The sequence below is a fragment of the Sylvia atricapilla genome, chromosome 5 (assembly GCF_009819655.1).
Source record: "Sylvia atricapilla isolate bSylAtr1 chromosome 5, bSylAtr1.pri, whole genome shotgun sequence".
NCBI classification, from domain to species: Eukaryota; Metazoa; Chordata; class Aves; order Passeriformes; family Sylviidae; genus Sylvia; species Sylvia atricapilla.
Window position 1 is genome coordinate 71,198,369 of NC_089144.1, and position 17,308 is coordinate 71,215,676.

General features: G+C 43.0%; 1 protein-coding gene and 1 long non-coding RNA gene across 4 annotated transcripts in view; one reads left to right on the top strand and one right to left on the bottom strand.

Moving 5' to 3' along the window:
* Positions 1-1,951: 1,951 nt before the first annotated feature.
* Positions 1,952-2,939, bottom strand: LOC136361884 (uncharacterized). Its single transcript, XR_010743701.1, has 2 exons — positions 2,436-2,939; positions 1,952-2,318 (listed from the first exon to the last, which is right to left on the bottom strand). It is a non-coding gene; the product is annotated as an uncharacterized lncRNA (long non-coding RNA).
* A 26-nt stretch (positions 2,940-2,965) lies between these two features.
* KDM5A (lysine demethylase 5A) overlaps positions 2,966-17,308 on the top strand; it is a 48,705-nt gene continuing 34,362 nt past the window's right edge. For 2 of the 3 annotated variants that reach the window (XM_066320116.1, XM_066320117.1), the window contains exons 1-7: positions 2,966-3,557; positions 5,405-5,482; positions 6,517-6,639; positions 8,789-8,959; positions 9,443-9,577; positions 14,622-14,727; positions 15,277-15,365. In XM_066320116.1, coding sequence (XP_066176213.1) covers positions 3,393-3,557; positions 5,405-5,482; positions 6,517-6,639; positions 8,789-8,959; positions 9,443-9,577; positions 14,622-14,727; positions 15,277-15,365 — 867 coding nt within the window. In that variant the 5' untranslated portion in view covers positions 2,966-3,392. The remainder of the gene's footprint in view (positions 3,558-5,404; positions 5,483-6,516; positions 6,640-8,788; positions 8,960-9,442; positions 9,578-14,621; positions 14,728-15,276; positions 15,366-17,308) is intronic. The other variant, XM_066320118.1, reaches the window with a different exon arrangement.

Sequence of the window (17,308 nt, forward strand, 5' to 3'; positions counted from 1 at the left end):
CGCGCCTCTGCGGAGCGTCAGGCTCTCCATAGGCGGGGGACAGCAGCTCCGGGCACCCCGGCTGGCGGGCGGAGGAGGGTGCCCGGCGGGAGCCCCGCTGGAACAGCCGCGGGATACAGGTCCCGGGACGGGGGTCCCGCCGCCGCCACCTCCTCCTCACAGCCCCAACGGCCGAGCAACCGCCGCGGCGCGCCCGCCGCGAGTTAAACGGCGCGACGCCCCGCCCCCGCCGCCTCCTCCAATCACAGACAGGCTTTCACGCGGGGCCGCCTGCCTGCGCCAATCAGTGCCGGCGACACGAGCGGCGGCCGTTCCGCACGGCGCCTCTGGGAGTTGTGGTCCCGGCGCGCGGGGGGCCCGCGGCGCGTGCGCGGCCGGGGCACGGGGCGGAGCGCGGGGCCGGCGCTTGGCGCCGCTGCCGCTGTGAGGGCACGGGAAAGCCGCCTTTATCCGCGGCAGCGAAACACGCCGTGCAAACACCCCTTTTCTTCGGAAATGACCGCGCATTCGGAAGCAGCCGCAAGAAGTTACTGGCCGCAAATTCTGGCTGAATCGAATGTGTTTTTTAGGTCATCCCGGTGGCTTTTACCCTCCTCATCCTCCTCGTGTACTCCCAGTAGTCGTACCTTGTAGTAGTGTTGCCATTTACGCACCAAACGGTTTCCTCATTTATGAAGTGTGCTGGAGAATAAACCCAATTTGCTTCCTTCTAAATATATGATATTTATTTCGAAGTGTGAAAAACGAGATTCACTTTTTGGTAGACTTTAAGAAATAGGTTTTAATAAAAAGATAAGACAATTAGGAGATAAGGAAAAAAAAAACACAGTATGGCCGGCCGGGTGACATGGCATTTAGCCAAGTCCACAAATTGCTATTTCACAGGCTTTCTTTAAATACCCTTTCTGTTGTATCAGTCTGTTGGATAGTCATATTCTTCCATAAACTAGTTTCCATATTCCAGGGACTGTTTTGCATGACCCCTCCTTGGGTCCGCCTTTTTAGAGCTGCGTGTTTCTGGGCTGTGTCTTCATCATCACCTCCAGCTCGGGCCTCGGTCCGTGCTTTCTTCAGATGGGAGATGCTGATAGCTGGTGTATCAACAGCAGAGTCTTCTTCACATGTTCACTGGATGTTATCCCAGAGTCTTCTTTCCATGTTCACTGGATGTTATCCCGGCCAAACAGACAGTTTAAGCAATTACTATATCACTACTACCACTATGCCTAATTTTCTTTACTAACAGCAGAAATAAAAATTTATATCCTTAACACAAAGTTATTAATCATATAGCAAACATCTTGTGAAAAGCCAACTTTATAATAGTAATTTATAACAGAAGGAAGGCTATTTATGATTCCCTGGGTCAGACTGGGTGCTCTCCCTGCTGCTCATAAAGCAGCTGCATACATTGTACGAGGGGCTGGAGTCTTCTCTCAGGGAAGCGAGAAACATCCCCAGATAACCAAGAAGAAAAAAAAAAACTGACATGGACTAGGCATAGACAGGTGTTTTAAAGGCCAACAGCCCCCAAACTAGAGCAGGTAATAGCGAAAAGCTTAAAATTCTCTTTCAAAAAGGCTCTCTTGCTGAACTGATGAGAAAAATGCCCCCTCGGGTTATCCAGGATATTTGGGGTTTTGCTGTTAAGAAAACCTGCAGCATTCCCGGCACTGCCTTCCAGAGACCTCCACTAGCCTAAACATGTTAACATAAAACCAAAACAACCTTGAGGAGTCTACAGGGAAACCAGGAAAAGACTGGATCTCAAAACAATGCTCTTGAGCTTTTTCCTTCTGGTATTTCTGGCTAAATCATTACTTACCTTAGAAATTGGGTACATGGTGATTCTGTTGTTGGGAATGTAAGACACATGTATTTACTTAAAAGGATCTGGTACAGCTAGCTCATCAGAAGGGAGACACAACTAAATAATAAAAGAAAGTGGAAGGAGCTTGTAGAAATATATAATTTCTACATACTAGTAAGGAAACGTCTGCATTGTACATGCTTTTACAGTCTTACACAAAATTATTCAGCATCCATGCCAGAAACCCCCTATGAAATGCGGTAGTACTTAGCAACAAGACAATAACCTCAATTTACTTAATATTTTAAAAGCTCGATTTGGTCTTACCTGTAACTAACTTCTGTGAAAATTAGACATTTGTATTGGAGGTATGTTTTGCCCATGTAAAATGTGGGTGGCACCACTTTTATCTGGCAGGGAAGTGATGTAGATAAATGTTTTGATGTGCGTGCAGCAGATCTTGTAAAGCCTCCTGGTAACGGGAGGAGGAAATGAACTTCTTCTGAGGCTGAAATAGAACACCAGCACGGAGGTTTGAATAAACAGTAACAATAAAGTGAAATGTGGCGTTTGGTCAACACTGAAGGCACAGTTCTGGTTAAACACGAAAAGACATGCAATTTACTTTGGAAGGCTGTGTTGCAATGGATACAGACAGATCTCTCTGTGGTGACAGTGCCAGGAGCCGAGGGAAGGGCCTGGAGCTGTGCCAGGGCAGCTTTAGGTCGGGTATCAGGGAAAGGCTTTTCCCCCAGAGGGTGGCTGGGCTCTGAACAGCTCCCCAGGGCAGCGGGCACAGCAGCAGCCGGCAGAGCTCCAGGGGCGTTTGGACAAGGCTCTGGGGCACACGGGGTGGCTCGTGGGGATGGTGCCGTGCAGGACCGCTGTCGGACTGGCGGAACCGTGCTGGCCCGTCCCATCCTCACACCGCCATCGTTTCCCACCGGCGGCTCCTGAGGGGAACCTGCGGAGAGGCGGGGCCCAACGGGGGCGTGGCCTCCAGCGGCGCCCCTGACGTCAGGCACAGACAATGGGCGACGCGTCCCCGCGGAACCGGAAGTGAATTCTTGGATTTCGTCGCACATTCCTCCGCGGCGGAAGTGGCGGAGGTCCCGCCCTCCGGGTCCCCGGTCCCGCCCTCCGGGTCCCCGGTCCCGCCCTCCGGATCCCCGGTCCCTCTTGCCCCGCGCAGTGCCCTGAGGGGCGGCGGGCCGGGCGGACTGGCGTTGGAATCTGTCTCGGGGGCGTTTCCGAGAGCGCCGGACGCGGAAGCCGTCTCGCCAGAAGAAGCGCGGCGGCGGGACTACTTTTTGGATCGGAAGGGAACGCGCGAAAACTTCCGGGGAGGGCTTAGAAAGACGCGTCACTTCCGGCGGGCCGGGACGCGAGGAGCGGGGCTCGGGCGGGGGGAGCGGCCCCGGCCGGGACGGCGACAGCGGCACTCGGTAGCAGGTCCCGCCGCCCCGCCCGGCAGCGCCGCCGGGGGATGCGCCTCGGCCCCCGGCCCAGCCCCTGAGCCCCCCGGCCGCCCCTCTCCGCCCTGCGCTCCCGGCGGCGGCGGCGCCCCCTTCCCCCTGCGGCCATGGCGGGGGGCGGCGGGTCGCGCTACGCAGCCGAGTTCGTGCCGCCGCCTGAGTGCCCCGTGTTCGAGCCCAGCTGGGAGGAGTTCAGCGACCCGCTCGGCTTCATCGGCCGCATCCGCGGCCTGGCCGAGAAAACCGGCATCTGCAAGATCCGGCCCCCCAAGGTACCACCCGCCTCGGGGGCTGCGCCCGAGGGGCCCCGGAGTGCGCCGGGCGGTCTGAGCGCGGCCAGGCCCTCGGTGGCCGGGCGGAGCACCCGAGGGGCTGGGCAGGCCCTTCTCCCGCGGCCCGTGCCCCTCGGGGTTTCGTGTGTCGCTTTCCATAGGCCGCGGTTTCCGTGCCAGGGACCGCAGGAGCCTGTAGGGTCTTTGACCTCCGAGCGGGGCTTTGTAGAGGCTGCTTTGGAGCGGCTGAGAAGCGAATAGTGTGCGTGGCCGTGCTCGGCGCTTCACGCTGTTTTTACTTCCGAAACGCCAGAAGGTGACTCGTGGAAGCTGGGAAGGCTTTGTAGGTGAAATCGGGCGTTTGCTCCGGGCGAGGAAGAGGGAGAAGGAAGCGTATTTGTTCGTAATGGATCGCTGTTTACAAACGTAGGTTTTAGATTGTTAAGAGGAGGAGGACGGGCAACCTGTTGGTGTACGGGCATCACGTTTGTGCACGGCTTCTCAGGAGGCAGCGGCTTCGTTTCTCTCCCTTACGGTCACCTGCGCAGTGACCTGGTGAGGCAGGCCATCGCAGGGAGGGCATCAGGCAGCATGGCAAAAGGCACTTACATCACTACGTTATTAAAGGATAAATAAACTTCGAACGCAGCTGTGAATGAGAGACTTGAAAACAGTCGAGAGAGAGGTAAAAACCTGAAAAGAAAGCGTGTGACTGAGAACAAGGTGCGTCTGGGGCTTGCAGGTTGGGTTCCTTTCTCTCCTGACCTGTTTTGGTTCCCGGAATGTGTTTGGTCGGTTTAACGACATGGTGAAAATTTAACCTCTAAGGGGCTGCCTTTGTTAAAGTAAGCTGCATAGCTCAGGTTGAGAGGCCACAAGGAACAGATGCAGATCCTGTTCATTGAGGGTAACTGGAACTTTCCTGGCTGTTGGGTGCATTTGTGTTTCTCCGGGACTGCTGAGCTGGTTGCCTTGCAAGCTTTCTTAGGATACACGCATTGGGTTGATTTTCAACCTGCAATAATTGCTAAATCAGACATTTCGTACCTAAGCTGCCTGATTTATTGCTCTTTTTTATTACTGGAAGTTGTAAATATATACGGTTGTGCTCGAGGCCTTTATATGCTGCGGCAGAGCAAATGAGAAATGTTTTGTGTGGCTTGTCCACCAGCGATGGCGTGTCCTTCCTCTGGTGCAGTGGCTGCCAGGTAGACAATGTGCTGTAACTGAAACTTTGGTTAAAAGTGCTGGAGAGCTGAATTGCTTGTTTTGGTGTTGTAACACAGTTTTGAGAAATGGGACGGGAGGCACTTGTGGTTGCCCCGACCCCTGACAGTGCTGAGAAAGTCATTATTTAAGGCTCCATTCCTGCTAAAAGAATTGGGCTCAAGGCTGGTGGTCTTGTCTTATTGAAATGACTGTAGACAAGTAGAAAAATGTTAAATGTATTATAATGTGCCTGATTTAGTCTTTGTTGCTGTTGACACTGAGGATTTTTCAGTGTGCAAAGTGCATGGATTCTTTTTTTAAATGACCGATCAGCTATAGAGTGTATCTCACGTGTAAGCTTAGCATGAGGCAGTGTATACTGAGATGCTTTGAACCTTCTTTTCTTCGACATTTTTGAGTCTGTGAGGATCTTTCTTCAGACTAAAATATGGTGGGAGGAACATTGTTGTATAAGCACAAAAATGTCTTAAAATTGGAAAATGATATCAGCGGTTGTTCTGAGAAACTAGTTTACTATTGGCAGCTTGTTTACTCAGGGCATTATTTGGGTGCTTGGTTTGGTGTGTTTTTCAGAGAAGTTTCTGGAAGCAATAAAATGTCTTTCTGTCTCTGTTTAGGACTGGCAGCCTCCATTTGCATGTGAAGTACAAAGTTTTCGTTTTACTCCACGAATTCAGCGCCTGAATGAACTGGAGGTGAGCTTTTCCACTGGTGACATAATTTAGTGTTTGCACTGAAAGCAAGAGGTCTCCCTGCTTGAGATTTGCATCTTGGCAGGTTTCTGGATGGGGGACACTTTAGAAGCCTATAGACCACATCAGTGTTTAGACTTGGCAGTGGCAGAGTTTGTATAAAACAACTCTCCCTGGTTTTGAGAAAAATCTCGTTTTTATTTTATTACCCAGAATAACCACAGTTTTTCACATTCAACTGGAAGTGTCTAAAATGAATTCCAAATATCATGTGTGTAGTAAGAGCAGCCAGTGTCTGGCTTTCAGAGCTCCACAGGCAATGATTTTTTTTTTTCCTCTTAAAATATTTATTGCTGCTCTGATGCTTCTGGTTACCTCATACTGTTGTGATAATGCCTTTTAAGCCTTAAAAAGGTTTTTTATAGGCTTATTATAGCTGGTTAATTTTATGATTTAAAAACTTATGTGAGCTGTCTTGAAAGCAGTATGATCTCCCTTCTGTCCTGGATTTTCCTTTTCTCTACAACATTTCTCAAAGCCTTGCTTTGTTCACATACCAAAATGTCATTTGGCTTGTAAATGGGTCTCCTTATGGAAAGTGATTTGAGTACTCCAGAAATACTCCAGGGAGGAGGCCCTTTGTGTATTTAAGGCATATATAAAAACTGCTTGTAATTCCCCTCCTCCCCACGAATGTATATTTTAATAATTTTTCTTGTGTTTCTCCCTGGAATGCTGATTATTTCATCAGCATGCATTTTGCTTTCAGACCAAGAAATTACTTCCTAGGAATATAATTTTTAGGGTTGTAAATGCAGATAAAAAAGCGTATACAATTTTCTTTTTGTAAAGATCTTTCTTTTTGACAACGTTTCTATTTCTAGGGTTTTTTAAGTGACAAAGAAATACCTCCCTTGCCAAGTTGCATGTTGAAAATGGAAACACTATAAAAACTTACTTTGTTTTCTCTCAGGACTGGAAGGTTTTGTCACATTTGGTTTTGAATGTGTGTGATTGTCTGCCTTTACTGATTCCAGGCAATGACAAGAGTGAAACTGGACTTCTTGGATCAGTTAGCAAAATTTTGGGAACTCCAAGGATCCAATTTAAAAATCCCTGTGGTCGAGAGAAAAATACTGGATCTCTATGGTCTGAGCAAGGTAAGTATTTGTAGGCCTTAGGCAGACAGGGATTTCAGTTTTCTTTCAAGCTCAAGAAGCCAAGTGACAGGAAGGGCTTGTGTTACAGCACTAATCTCATTAATCCAGAGATTAAATAAGTGGGAAAAATAACAGTGAAAAAGCATTTCGAATTTGAACGTTTATGGCAAACTTGTCACAGTGTAATTAAATTAGTTACCTTTGGTTGGATTCCATTCAGCAGGTATTTATTACCTTCTGTAGCTTGAATGTCCTGATGTCAGCTGGCCAGCAGGATTTTCAGTTCTCCATTTTCACATGTGGTGGAGCTGCTGGAGTTTGAGGGGCTCTTTGGGAAGGCAGCAGTATGCCTGTGTGCAGTTCAGCACTGATCAGCATTTCTGTAATGAATTGTTGCAATTTCTCCTTCCTCTCTTCTAGCTGAGGTTTTTCTAAACATGTATCTTTGAAAACATTTAATGTAAATTTCAGGAATACTTACTTTAATTCCCAAAACGGGCTTGGCGTAAAGGCTGGCTAGCAATGAATATTACTGTAGTTACATTTTGTGAACACACCAAACTTCTCACAAAGTTTATGCACAAATCTCTGCTGGAATTTGATTTTGCACTGGCAAAATATATGTACCATTATAAACTTAGCTGCTAATAAATATAAATAGGTAGATTTCTTCTTGCAGGGAAAAGACTGAAGTTCTGGTAGTTCTAGTGCTTCTAGGTTAGAGCATCAGTTTCCATTCCCCATCAAGATTTATTTCTCTTAGGTAAGTAAAAATGTAAAGACCTGAGTGTATTTTCGTTTTACAGAAAGTCAAGTATTTTGGAAATGCTGGAAGGGCTGATAAAAAGCAGAGAAAAGCTGATAAAATGTCTTCCAATTTTTTTTTTTTCTTTTTGTGTCTATGCTGGCTTACTGGGATACACAGAATTTCAGAGGGGTACTGGAAACTATCTGGGTCACTGTAGTGAGCTGGGACATTTCAGTTGGCTGTAAATTTGCAGCTCTGAGTTGATGTAGTTCATTACTGGCTTCTTTAGCCATTGTTCAGGCATAGATAATTTTAGAAAACAAGTTTTCCTGGAAATTTTAAAGATGAGTTGAAATTTAGGATTGGTTTCATTTTAAAAGGGTTTTCCACAACTTTTCTGTAAATATGAGGAAAAATAATGATCAATGATAGTGTTTCGTGTAAGTGTAACTCTGTGTGATTATAGGAGAAACCAGAATTAACAAATTTACTTGCTACTGTGACAGTTAGACTTCTCAGTTTACCTCAGCCTGACAAGCAAACCATAAATTTAACTCCAGTAACAAAATAGTTTTGTCTTGAGGTTTCTAACAGTGTGAAACATTAAGCCTGAAATTTATTCCTCGTGTGTAAAGAAGTTCAATGCAAAACTATACTGCTGTAAAAATGATGTTAGTCTTACAGTAATATCAGTGGAATTATGTTCCATTTGTGCTTTAAGTTGCTTGGCAGTGAGACTGTAAAAGGAATGGAGGCAGTGGAAATGTGGCCTGTGTGTTGGAGGAAGCAACTCACATGCTGTTATGCTCATTGCTTGCAGGCAAATGGTCTTGTTTTTAATTCTATGTACATATGGGTGTAAAAACAGATAGTTCTGTATGTGAATTACTGGTCTCAAACCAGTTGAAGTCACGTGTAATGACTGGGCTGGGTTGGAAGATAAATTCACTTTTCCCTCTTTTTATAGCTGTCTCTCTTCAGGGTTTTGTGAGTGTTCTGAGCTCCAGCACTCCCTTCTGCCTGGGATCTGTTAGAATGGGGTTTATTGCTGGCCAGACTTGTGTTTTACAGCAGAGTACAAGTCTCGTGAGAATTAATTTTTCAATTTGTTCTTATGGTAGATTTTGCATTTTTTCCAGCACATCATAAACCTTCACTGTTGGAGTCCTGTCCAGGACAGTGTGCAATTTTCATTTGCTAGTAAATTAAAAATCACATGAAATATGTGAAGCAATAAGAATAAGTAAGTGCTTTGTTATTAAAAGGTTAGTTCTTCAGGAAAAAAAAGCTAATTTCAGGATTCTGTCACTTTTCATAGAACCTTTTAACATTGGGTTCCTGCTTTACGCAAGCTGGTGAGAGCAGCTCGAAACCCTTTAACGTTTTATTTCTGCATTTCAGATCGTTGCCAACAAAGGAGGCTTTGAAGTAGTGACCAAAGAGAAGAAATGGTCTAAAGTGGCGAGTCGTCTTGGCTACCTGCCAGGGAAAGGCACAGGGTCACTGCTCAAGTCTCACTACGAACGGATCCTGTATCCCTACGAGCTCTTCCAGTCCGGGGTCAGCCTCATGGTGAGCTCGTCTTTCACGCTGAGCACAGGGCACCCCAAAGGCACACACAGTGCTCTGGTACTCCCAGGGAAACTGGGACATGGGGTCAGGCCTCGTAGAAGCTCCAGCTGTGCCAACAAGGCTGGAACCACCCTCGCAGTTATCTGTGACAGAGCAGTGCTAGAAGCTGTAACGTGACTTTGTGCGGTTATTTTCTGGTACTTCTTTATAGGACTGAAGTCAGCCGTGTTGGGAAGGAAAACAAATGGGAAGGCAAAAGATTATGTGCGTAATTGGAAATGTTTATTTTTCTTTTGATAACCTGGTATCCAGGGTTCAGTTTTCTTGTTTGAAGGTGAATGAATTAATTGGCCTCTTTTCCAAATGGTGTGTGTAATGCTGTGTGCCTTCACTTGTCCTGTTTCTTAGCAAATAGAATGATTCACAGGCTGTGGAATGATTAGCACTGTGACCAACACAGTGTCCTATGCTCTGCTCCTCTAGGGCATCCAAAAGCCTAACTTGGATCTTAAGGAAAAAGTGGAGGCTGAGGACCTCAGCTCAGATGCCCAGGCTTCCCCAAAGCAGGCTTCAAGGATGAACGTTATGCTGAAGAGAACCAGGCGTGTCAAATCCCAGGTATTCCTGTTCAACAGCTCTTACAGAGAGAGAACACTCACTTCTCCCACCAGTGCAGCAGCCTTCGGCTGTGGGAGTCTGCTCAGGAGCACCACTGGGAAGCAGTCTTCATTTAACTAAAATCCAGAGATGTTAAGTCACTCTGAGACCTGGTTCGATACAGTAGATGCACTGTTTGTGTCAAAGCTTCTAAAGGTTGCTTTTTGTTTTCTGACAAGTGGCCTAAGTACCTTGGTAACAAATGTAACTGTGAAAACAAGACAATGCTGTTTGTGAGTTGATGTTAAAGCTTCTGCAAAGTTCTAAAACCTTTTTAAAATATGCCTCTTAATGACAAATGCAAATACATGTAGGTAATGGTTAGTTGTGGAATTGCATGTGGGAGTAACTATCTCAAGCTGGGCAGGCAGTTCTTCAGAAGAACTGAAACAGATGTGTGAGGAGATGATCAGCGATGGCTGGAGCTGTATAGGAGTTCTACAGTTTTTCTGCTGCAGAGCAGTTAGTTTCCTTCCTTCCTTCTAAATTACTGATGTTAGGATTTTCTGGTATTCAAGTAGGTGATACTAAATCCTGGGAGGTAGCCCTGAGAAAATCTGAATTAAGACTGAATCACCACCATTTGAAATGCTGTCTTACTTGAAATAATTGTGGGGCTCTGTGGCACTATTTAAATCAGGCCTTCCCCTCTTGACAGAGGTAGTCCTTCCAGGCAGCATCCTGGGGCTTTTCTCATGGAGTCTGGTGGCTCCCTGCTGGCTCATCAGCAGAGCGTGGGCGAAGGCTGGATTTATATGCAGCCAACTTCCTACTTGCCTCATTCCATTCTACACTGAGCTCCAGCACTACAAAGTTTTTTCAAATGCTCTTTCCTGCATTTTGTTTTTACAATGCACCTTTCTTGTCACCGAGGTATTTGAGTACCCTTTATAAATTTTCACCTTCTTCTCTGATGATTTAGACTGGATTGTCTTTTTTAGTGTCTTTTCTCAGCCTGCTAAAGCTGACTTGAAGTTACTTATCGTAGCCATATGGTAGTGCATCGCACAAACAGTGCCAGGCTTGTTAATCTTCCCAGATCCCTCAAACAGGGTATTGGTGGTGAGCTCTCCAGAAAATCTGAGAGTGCTGCATGGACTTCAGCAGTCATCTGCTGTGTGGAATTCTTCTTTGGATTTGAATGAATCTTATGGCAAAATGCCAGTATGTCCTTTTTTGTGCACATGGTGTAAAAGTGTCACTGTTTTATTACGGTCCTGTGGGATTTTTTTTCCTGCTGATTTCAGTAGGATAACAGTACTCGTCATTTCTCCACGTTGGAAAAATGATTCTTTGGTGATCCTGGCGCTGTAAAGCTGTTTTACTTTGTTTAAAGGGCCTGTAATTCAGAAATAAAATATCATTTTATTTAGATCATCTAAAAAAAAAAAAAAAAAGCCTTTTATTAGGAATGTAGCCAAGTTATCTTTTAAGCATTACAGTTTTTAAAATGGTTGAAGTGAGTTCTTGAATGCAGGAAAAACTCATCCTGCTTGCACAGACAGGAGAGGTAGCTTTTCACTGTGTTGGAAGCTGTGTATAACGATCTTAAGTCATCCCTGGAGCAGCATTTAGAGACATATTTTTCCTCAGTAGCCAGAAATGGCAGCAGTGTAAATAGGTATCTGAGAGCATGGAGACATTGTTCCAGATTTCAGTGCACCTTTTTATTGTAGCCAGGACTCTCTTTATTGTCTGAAATGTATACCTGGAATTGGACCAGAGGTTCTTTAGAGAGCAGGTAATATGCAAGTAATGTAAAAACTTGCTAAATAAATGTCATTGTGCTCTAGCTGAAACATCTGAATGATTTGTGTGTAGTGTGCCAGTAGTCCAGTGCCTGGTTAGCGAGCATGGAGAATTCCACAGGCCTCTGCAGCCCCGGAGACCTTTTCCAAGTGCTACAGAAGTAGTTTCCAAAGATCCTCTGCATCTTCTTGCAGATAACTTACCTTAGAATGGGCAATGAATAAGAAAGTATAGATATAGTTGTCAGAAATTACTGAAATAGAGAAACATCCTCAGCGAGAGAAGGGGGTGAGAGACTTTGAAAAAGCGGATTTCAGCATTTTTGGAGAACCTGGTAAATGGAAGAAGATGGGGAATGGGTGTTCTCTGTGAAGAGTGGCTTCAGAATCTTTGGATACTGTAATCAAACATCAGTTGAAAACATTGTCTCTGATTAGGAGGGGAATAATTAGGTGGTGAGAGATTCTGTTTCAGAAATAAACTTAATGCTTTATTTTCTTTTCTCTGAAGAAAGGTTTTAGAAATAAAATCTGGAGAAAGGCAGCTGAGTTCCTAAGGGCTTGTAAGGAAAATTGCAATAAAAGGTAAATTGATTCAGATTAGGATAATAGAATTATCCTTAAGGAAAGCTTAAATTTATTCCTGAGAATACTTTCTCAGACAAGGGTAGTGTGTCTTCATAGATGATCCGTTAGGGTGTATTTTAGCTGACAAGGGATTTGTCAAATGAGGTTATGTCATAGTGATTTCTGGTAAAGAACTGTAGTACTGGAACAAAAAGTGCCATCTCTCTCTAAGGATATTGACTTAATGTCCAGAGAATTTTCTTAAAAACAATTCTAAGTAGTATATCTGCTTTCAGGCTTCTTTATGATTGCAGAATAACTAAAGAAATTAAGCTTCAGGGTTTTTTTGCTTGAAAGATTTTTTTTTCCATGGGAATAACTGTGAAACAAAAGGACTCTGGGAGATGCTGACAAATGCCCCAAACATGTAAATATTTTGGTTATTGGTTGTAACCATTGTAGTCTTGTTCATTGAGGGTGGAGGAGTGGGGATGCAAATGTTTCAGAATTTATGAGGGTGAGACAAGAGAATAGTGAGTGAACCCAGGGTAACTGGATCATGTTATTTGGCTTGGCCCGTATACAAGAAAAACCCTTGGGTTTACTTTCACTTGAGAAGGTAAAAGACAGTCTCTATCCTTCAGGACAAAGAGGAGATAAGAATAGAATCACAGTTCGATCAAGTTCATTTCACTTAGGTGGAGAAAATGTAACACAAAAGTGAGCTGGAGTTCTGTGTTGCTAACAGTGAGAAGAATGCAAGGAATGTACCATTACTGCTGCGTCCATCCACTCACAGTTTTGAGTTTGACTTTTTTTACTGTCTTAAAGGACACAGCAGAAAAAATGCTCAGTGGGGCTTCTGAATGCCTTTGGTATTTACACCTTTAAATGTCAATATCCTGTCAGCGTTCATGAGGTTACATAGGAACCTGATTTTTAAAAAGCATTCATCTTCCAGTATGCAAACTGTTCTTTTTCAAAACTCTGTAGCTTTTTCCACCTGAGCATGAATGGATTTCATCCACTAAGGTTTAGCAGTATCCAAGTAAATCTGAGCAGTGGAGTTATGAAAACATATTTAGGTAATGTATTTTTAAACTGAGCTGTAAAACTTTGTTGCTGCATGTTAATGGTTTAGTAAATATGATAATAAAGCTATTTTTCATATCTTACTGAGAAAACTATAGTTGGTCACAATAGTAGGAGAAATTGAGGAGTTGGTTGTTGAAATGATGTCTGTGCTGAAATATATGGGTTGATTCTGTCAGGTTCTATTCATTGAGGGAATGGTTGAGTTGTTAATATATTTCAAAAGGAAAATGAGGGACTAGAAAGTCTCTGGGTGTGTCTCCTTATGGCTTGTTAGCCAAAAAGTGAGGAAAAATTTGCACAGTGGACTTTCAAAATTGGTCACATGTAAAGTGAAAATAATTTAATGGCAATATATAAATGTTCAAAATTAGAATACCAGCAGTAATTAGGTTGAAAAGATACCTGTTAGCATAATGCATACCCAGTTCAGTGGGAACAGGGACTGTAAATATCACTAAGAATTCCTTAGAGTATTAATGCATAGGAAACTGTATCTTCAAAGGTCTTCTGGAAGCAAGAAAAACAACTGATTTAAGTAGTGAAATCATCTTTTTTAATGTTTATTGCAAGTGTTTTAAAGCCTGTGTTAAACACTATTTTGGGAGAAATTTTTTTGGGTTTTTTTTTATCATTGATTAAAAACTTTGAAGGCATGTCACCCCAAGGGAGTGTTACGAGATATTAGGCCATAACTTTGAAAAATAACAGATGAAGTATCATCAGAAAGTTAACTGAATAATAACTGCCGTAAAATTACGTGCCCACCTTCAAAACTGAAAGGCTTACTGAGATCTTCTAAGATCAGTGAATTTCAGGAGGAAGATTTTGAACAGTGAGAATGTAGTGGTCTTCTATACCACATCAGAGAGATTTTTCAAAGTATAAGGAGGCAACATAAAGACAAATGCCAAGGTGATTATGTTGCAGATAAAAGCAGAATTTTTTCTTCTTGTTATATTAGTGGCAGTGATGTGAGAAAATGAGGTAATTCAGTCATGGAAAACAGGAAGAAGTTCATTTGAGCAGAGCATTTCAGGAAACATCGCTGGCAGAGGCATGGAGCTATCACCAAATGGGTCTTCTACTTCTGATTTTGAGCTTGCAACATGAGTAGCTGTGATCTGAGGTGTACTCACAACATTTCATCATAAATAAGCCCAGAAGCAGCCTACCTTAAGGAAGTTGGTTGGAACTCATTAGTGTCATGTGGATGTTTCTACTCAAGGAGATCCTGTGAAAATGCATTAAAATCCAGGCACTTGATTAAATCATAGTGATTTTGGAAAAACTTGCTCTGGCATTCTTAGTTTTTGCAAAATGTCAAACCTAGTTCTTTTATCTGGTGTAGAGGTGCCTTCTTGTAGTTGATATGGAATATTAGATGGGAAATAATTTAAAAGTTTGGGACAAAAATTCTGTCTCTTACTCCATTTGCATCTGTTTCTGGCCTTTAGGAACAGAAAAGCGTATCTTTTCAGGCCTGCTTCTTTTGATGAGCACATATTCTGGCAGAGTGGAATAGAAACAAATTGTGAAGAAACCTGGAGGGTAAATATTGGTGATTTGTGCTGATGTGGTCTTGTTTTTATTTTTAGGCAGAGGCAGGAGAAATGAGTAGAAACACTGAACTAAAGAAGCTGCAGATCTTTGGAGCTGGACCCAAGATGATGGGACTAGCATTGGGAGCAAAGGATAAAGAGGGTAATTAAATCTTGGTCTCTTTGCTTTCTGTGGGTTCTTTGCTTTCAGTGAGACTGTTAAATCTTCCTGAATGTCTCTAGAGACAGTATTAAGAACAAGGCAAATCAAAACCGGAAAAAGAAAGCTAAGTATTCTAGGGTTTCATTCACATGACATTTGCAGTGTGCTTCATGTAACTTGGCAGAGTTTCAGCTCTTTATGTATTTTATAGTAACAATAGCAATTAAGCAACTGTCCCATGAACTGATTGAAAGAGAAAGCAGGAGTTTAAAGTACTGAAGCTGATCCTGCCAGCAAAGTGCACAACTTAGGTGTCTAATTCACTGTTTTTCATGAGGCCGTTGGGATCACCTGTGGGGACAAGCAAAAGATGTGTTTCCTATTGATTTTATATTGGCCAGGTATAACATGACATTTTTGCTCGCTCTGGTCTGTTAAGCAGTGTCTGATCTGAAAGGCAGGGTGCCAGGCTGGGTATCCATGGTGTTTTTACAAGTTAAGTCGATCTTGATGTGATATTAATAGCATTTAACTTCATTTTACTTCCAGATGAGGTGACGCGAAGGCGCAAGGGAACCAGATCAGAAGCGTTTGGAATGCAGATGAGGCAGCGCAAAGGGACTCTGGCTGTCAACTTCGTGAGTTTGGTGCCTTTACTGGGGTTTCTGATAGAAAGGACTTGGTTGATTTCCCAAGGTTTTTTTGTTTTTTCCCCTACAAGAATCCCCATCCCTCCAAACAGATGAATGAATGCACGTTGCACCAGATGATACTGTTACGGGAAGAGAGAACAGTATTTTGAAAAACAATCTGTGCTTTAGGCTTTTGTTTTAATCTTTTGGACAGGAGGGCTGTTGCAATGTGAAGCTTTATGCTGATCATACTTGCCACATGCTTGAATGACTTCAGTAGTTCAGTTTTCGTTTGAGCTCCCCTTAGTAGAACAACTATAATATTTAAAAGAGATTCTGAGGTGCTCCAGCACTTCAGGAGATTGTTTTTAGCAATTCCACATCTTGTGTCTTCTGTTTTGAATTTGAATAGGAAGAATAAAACAGTTTATTTCTAAAAATAAATCAGTTTAGTTCTTTGATGTTTGTCCATGGAAAAGCAATATACAGTTGTTCTTAATGTCTTTCATAGAATGTGACTTTCTGTTTTTAAAGTGTCATAACTTACTTACCTTGTGTATTCAGCCATGAATGAAGGTCCGTACGGTTATTGTCTAAAGAATCAGATTCTTCACTTAGAATTCAGCTGTTCATTTTTTTCCTTTTAGCCTATCTTGGAAATGCCAACCATGGAAAGCCAAAGCAACACAAAGATCTAGTAACTACATTTTATGTGGAGAGAAAAACTGGGAGAATTTTTATATTTAAAAACCGTCTATTTAAAGATGGTTTTTAAATATCCAAATTACTATATAATACTTTTTATAAAATGTAAAATGCACCTCTATAAAACAGACCTTTTTGTCTCCTCCTCTCCCCTTGATGCATATTGTTATAGTCTTACACTATTTTGTTACGTGGCTAGCAGGATTTTTTTTTTTTTTTTTGTGGTTATTGCATAATCATAGGTCTGCTTGTTGTAAATATCTATTTCAGTGCAGTTCTGGTATTTGCCACATCATCACTTATGTTAACACAGGGATTGCATATGTTAATAGGAATTTAGAGAGAACAGGGTTTTACCAGTGAGAGGTAGCTAGTGAGAACTTAGGATTGCTATTTTCATGCATTAAGTCTTGGGAAGAGAACATGGAAGTGCCTGCTGCTGAGTTACCCTCCTCCCCTTCTATGTATCTATTTATCTTTCAAAAAAAGCAGCTGGTTTGGTGCTTTGGATAGACATGATATTTTATGAGGATGAGTGTGTGGATTTTATTTCAAAGGGGAAAATGATATGTCTTTGAGTAGAGCTGCATTATTTTTTAAAATAGTTTCTTAAGAAACCTGAGCAGTCTCCCTAAGAAGTATATTATTGCATAGCTAGGAGGTTGCATACTTAACTAGGAAGCTGTAACCGAAGGTGGGTTTGTCATTAACTATTTAATCCACCTCAGCCTAATCAGCTGAAATGCACATGTTTTTGTGTGTCTTGATTAAATTAACAGGCCCCACCAAACACAGCCCCACCTCTTCTGGTGTTATTTTGGGCTGTGTGTAGGAAATATGCACAGCCTGAGTTGCCAGGGTCTGGTGGGAGTAATTAGCAGAATTTGGAGCAGGTGTCATTCATGACGTTCATGCCATTAGTAAAAATTTATATGTAGGGTAATTTTTTAGCGATGATCAAGTAATACCCAGGTTCTTTCCACTTAGGTTGTTACACTTCTTCAGTGTTACAGTAAATGTTTCTATTAATTAAATTCTTTGCACAGTACAGGAAGTAAGAGCAAAGACAATTTGAAATCTCTTCATACAATATTCTGTCTGATCCCAGAGAATATCTCTCAGTCAGTGTTGTTCTTGTTGAGGGACTGTCTTGAACAAATTCCAAAAGCTATTTGCTAGTGTATTGGGATTAATACTTATCTCTTATCATTCAGAGTTTTTCTCCTTTGCTTTGGGAAAAACGA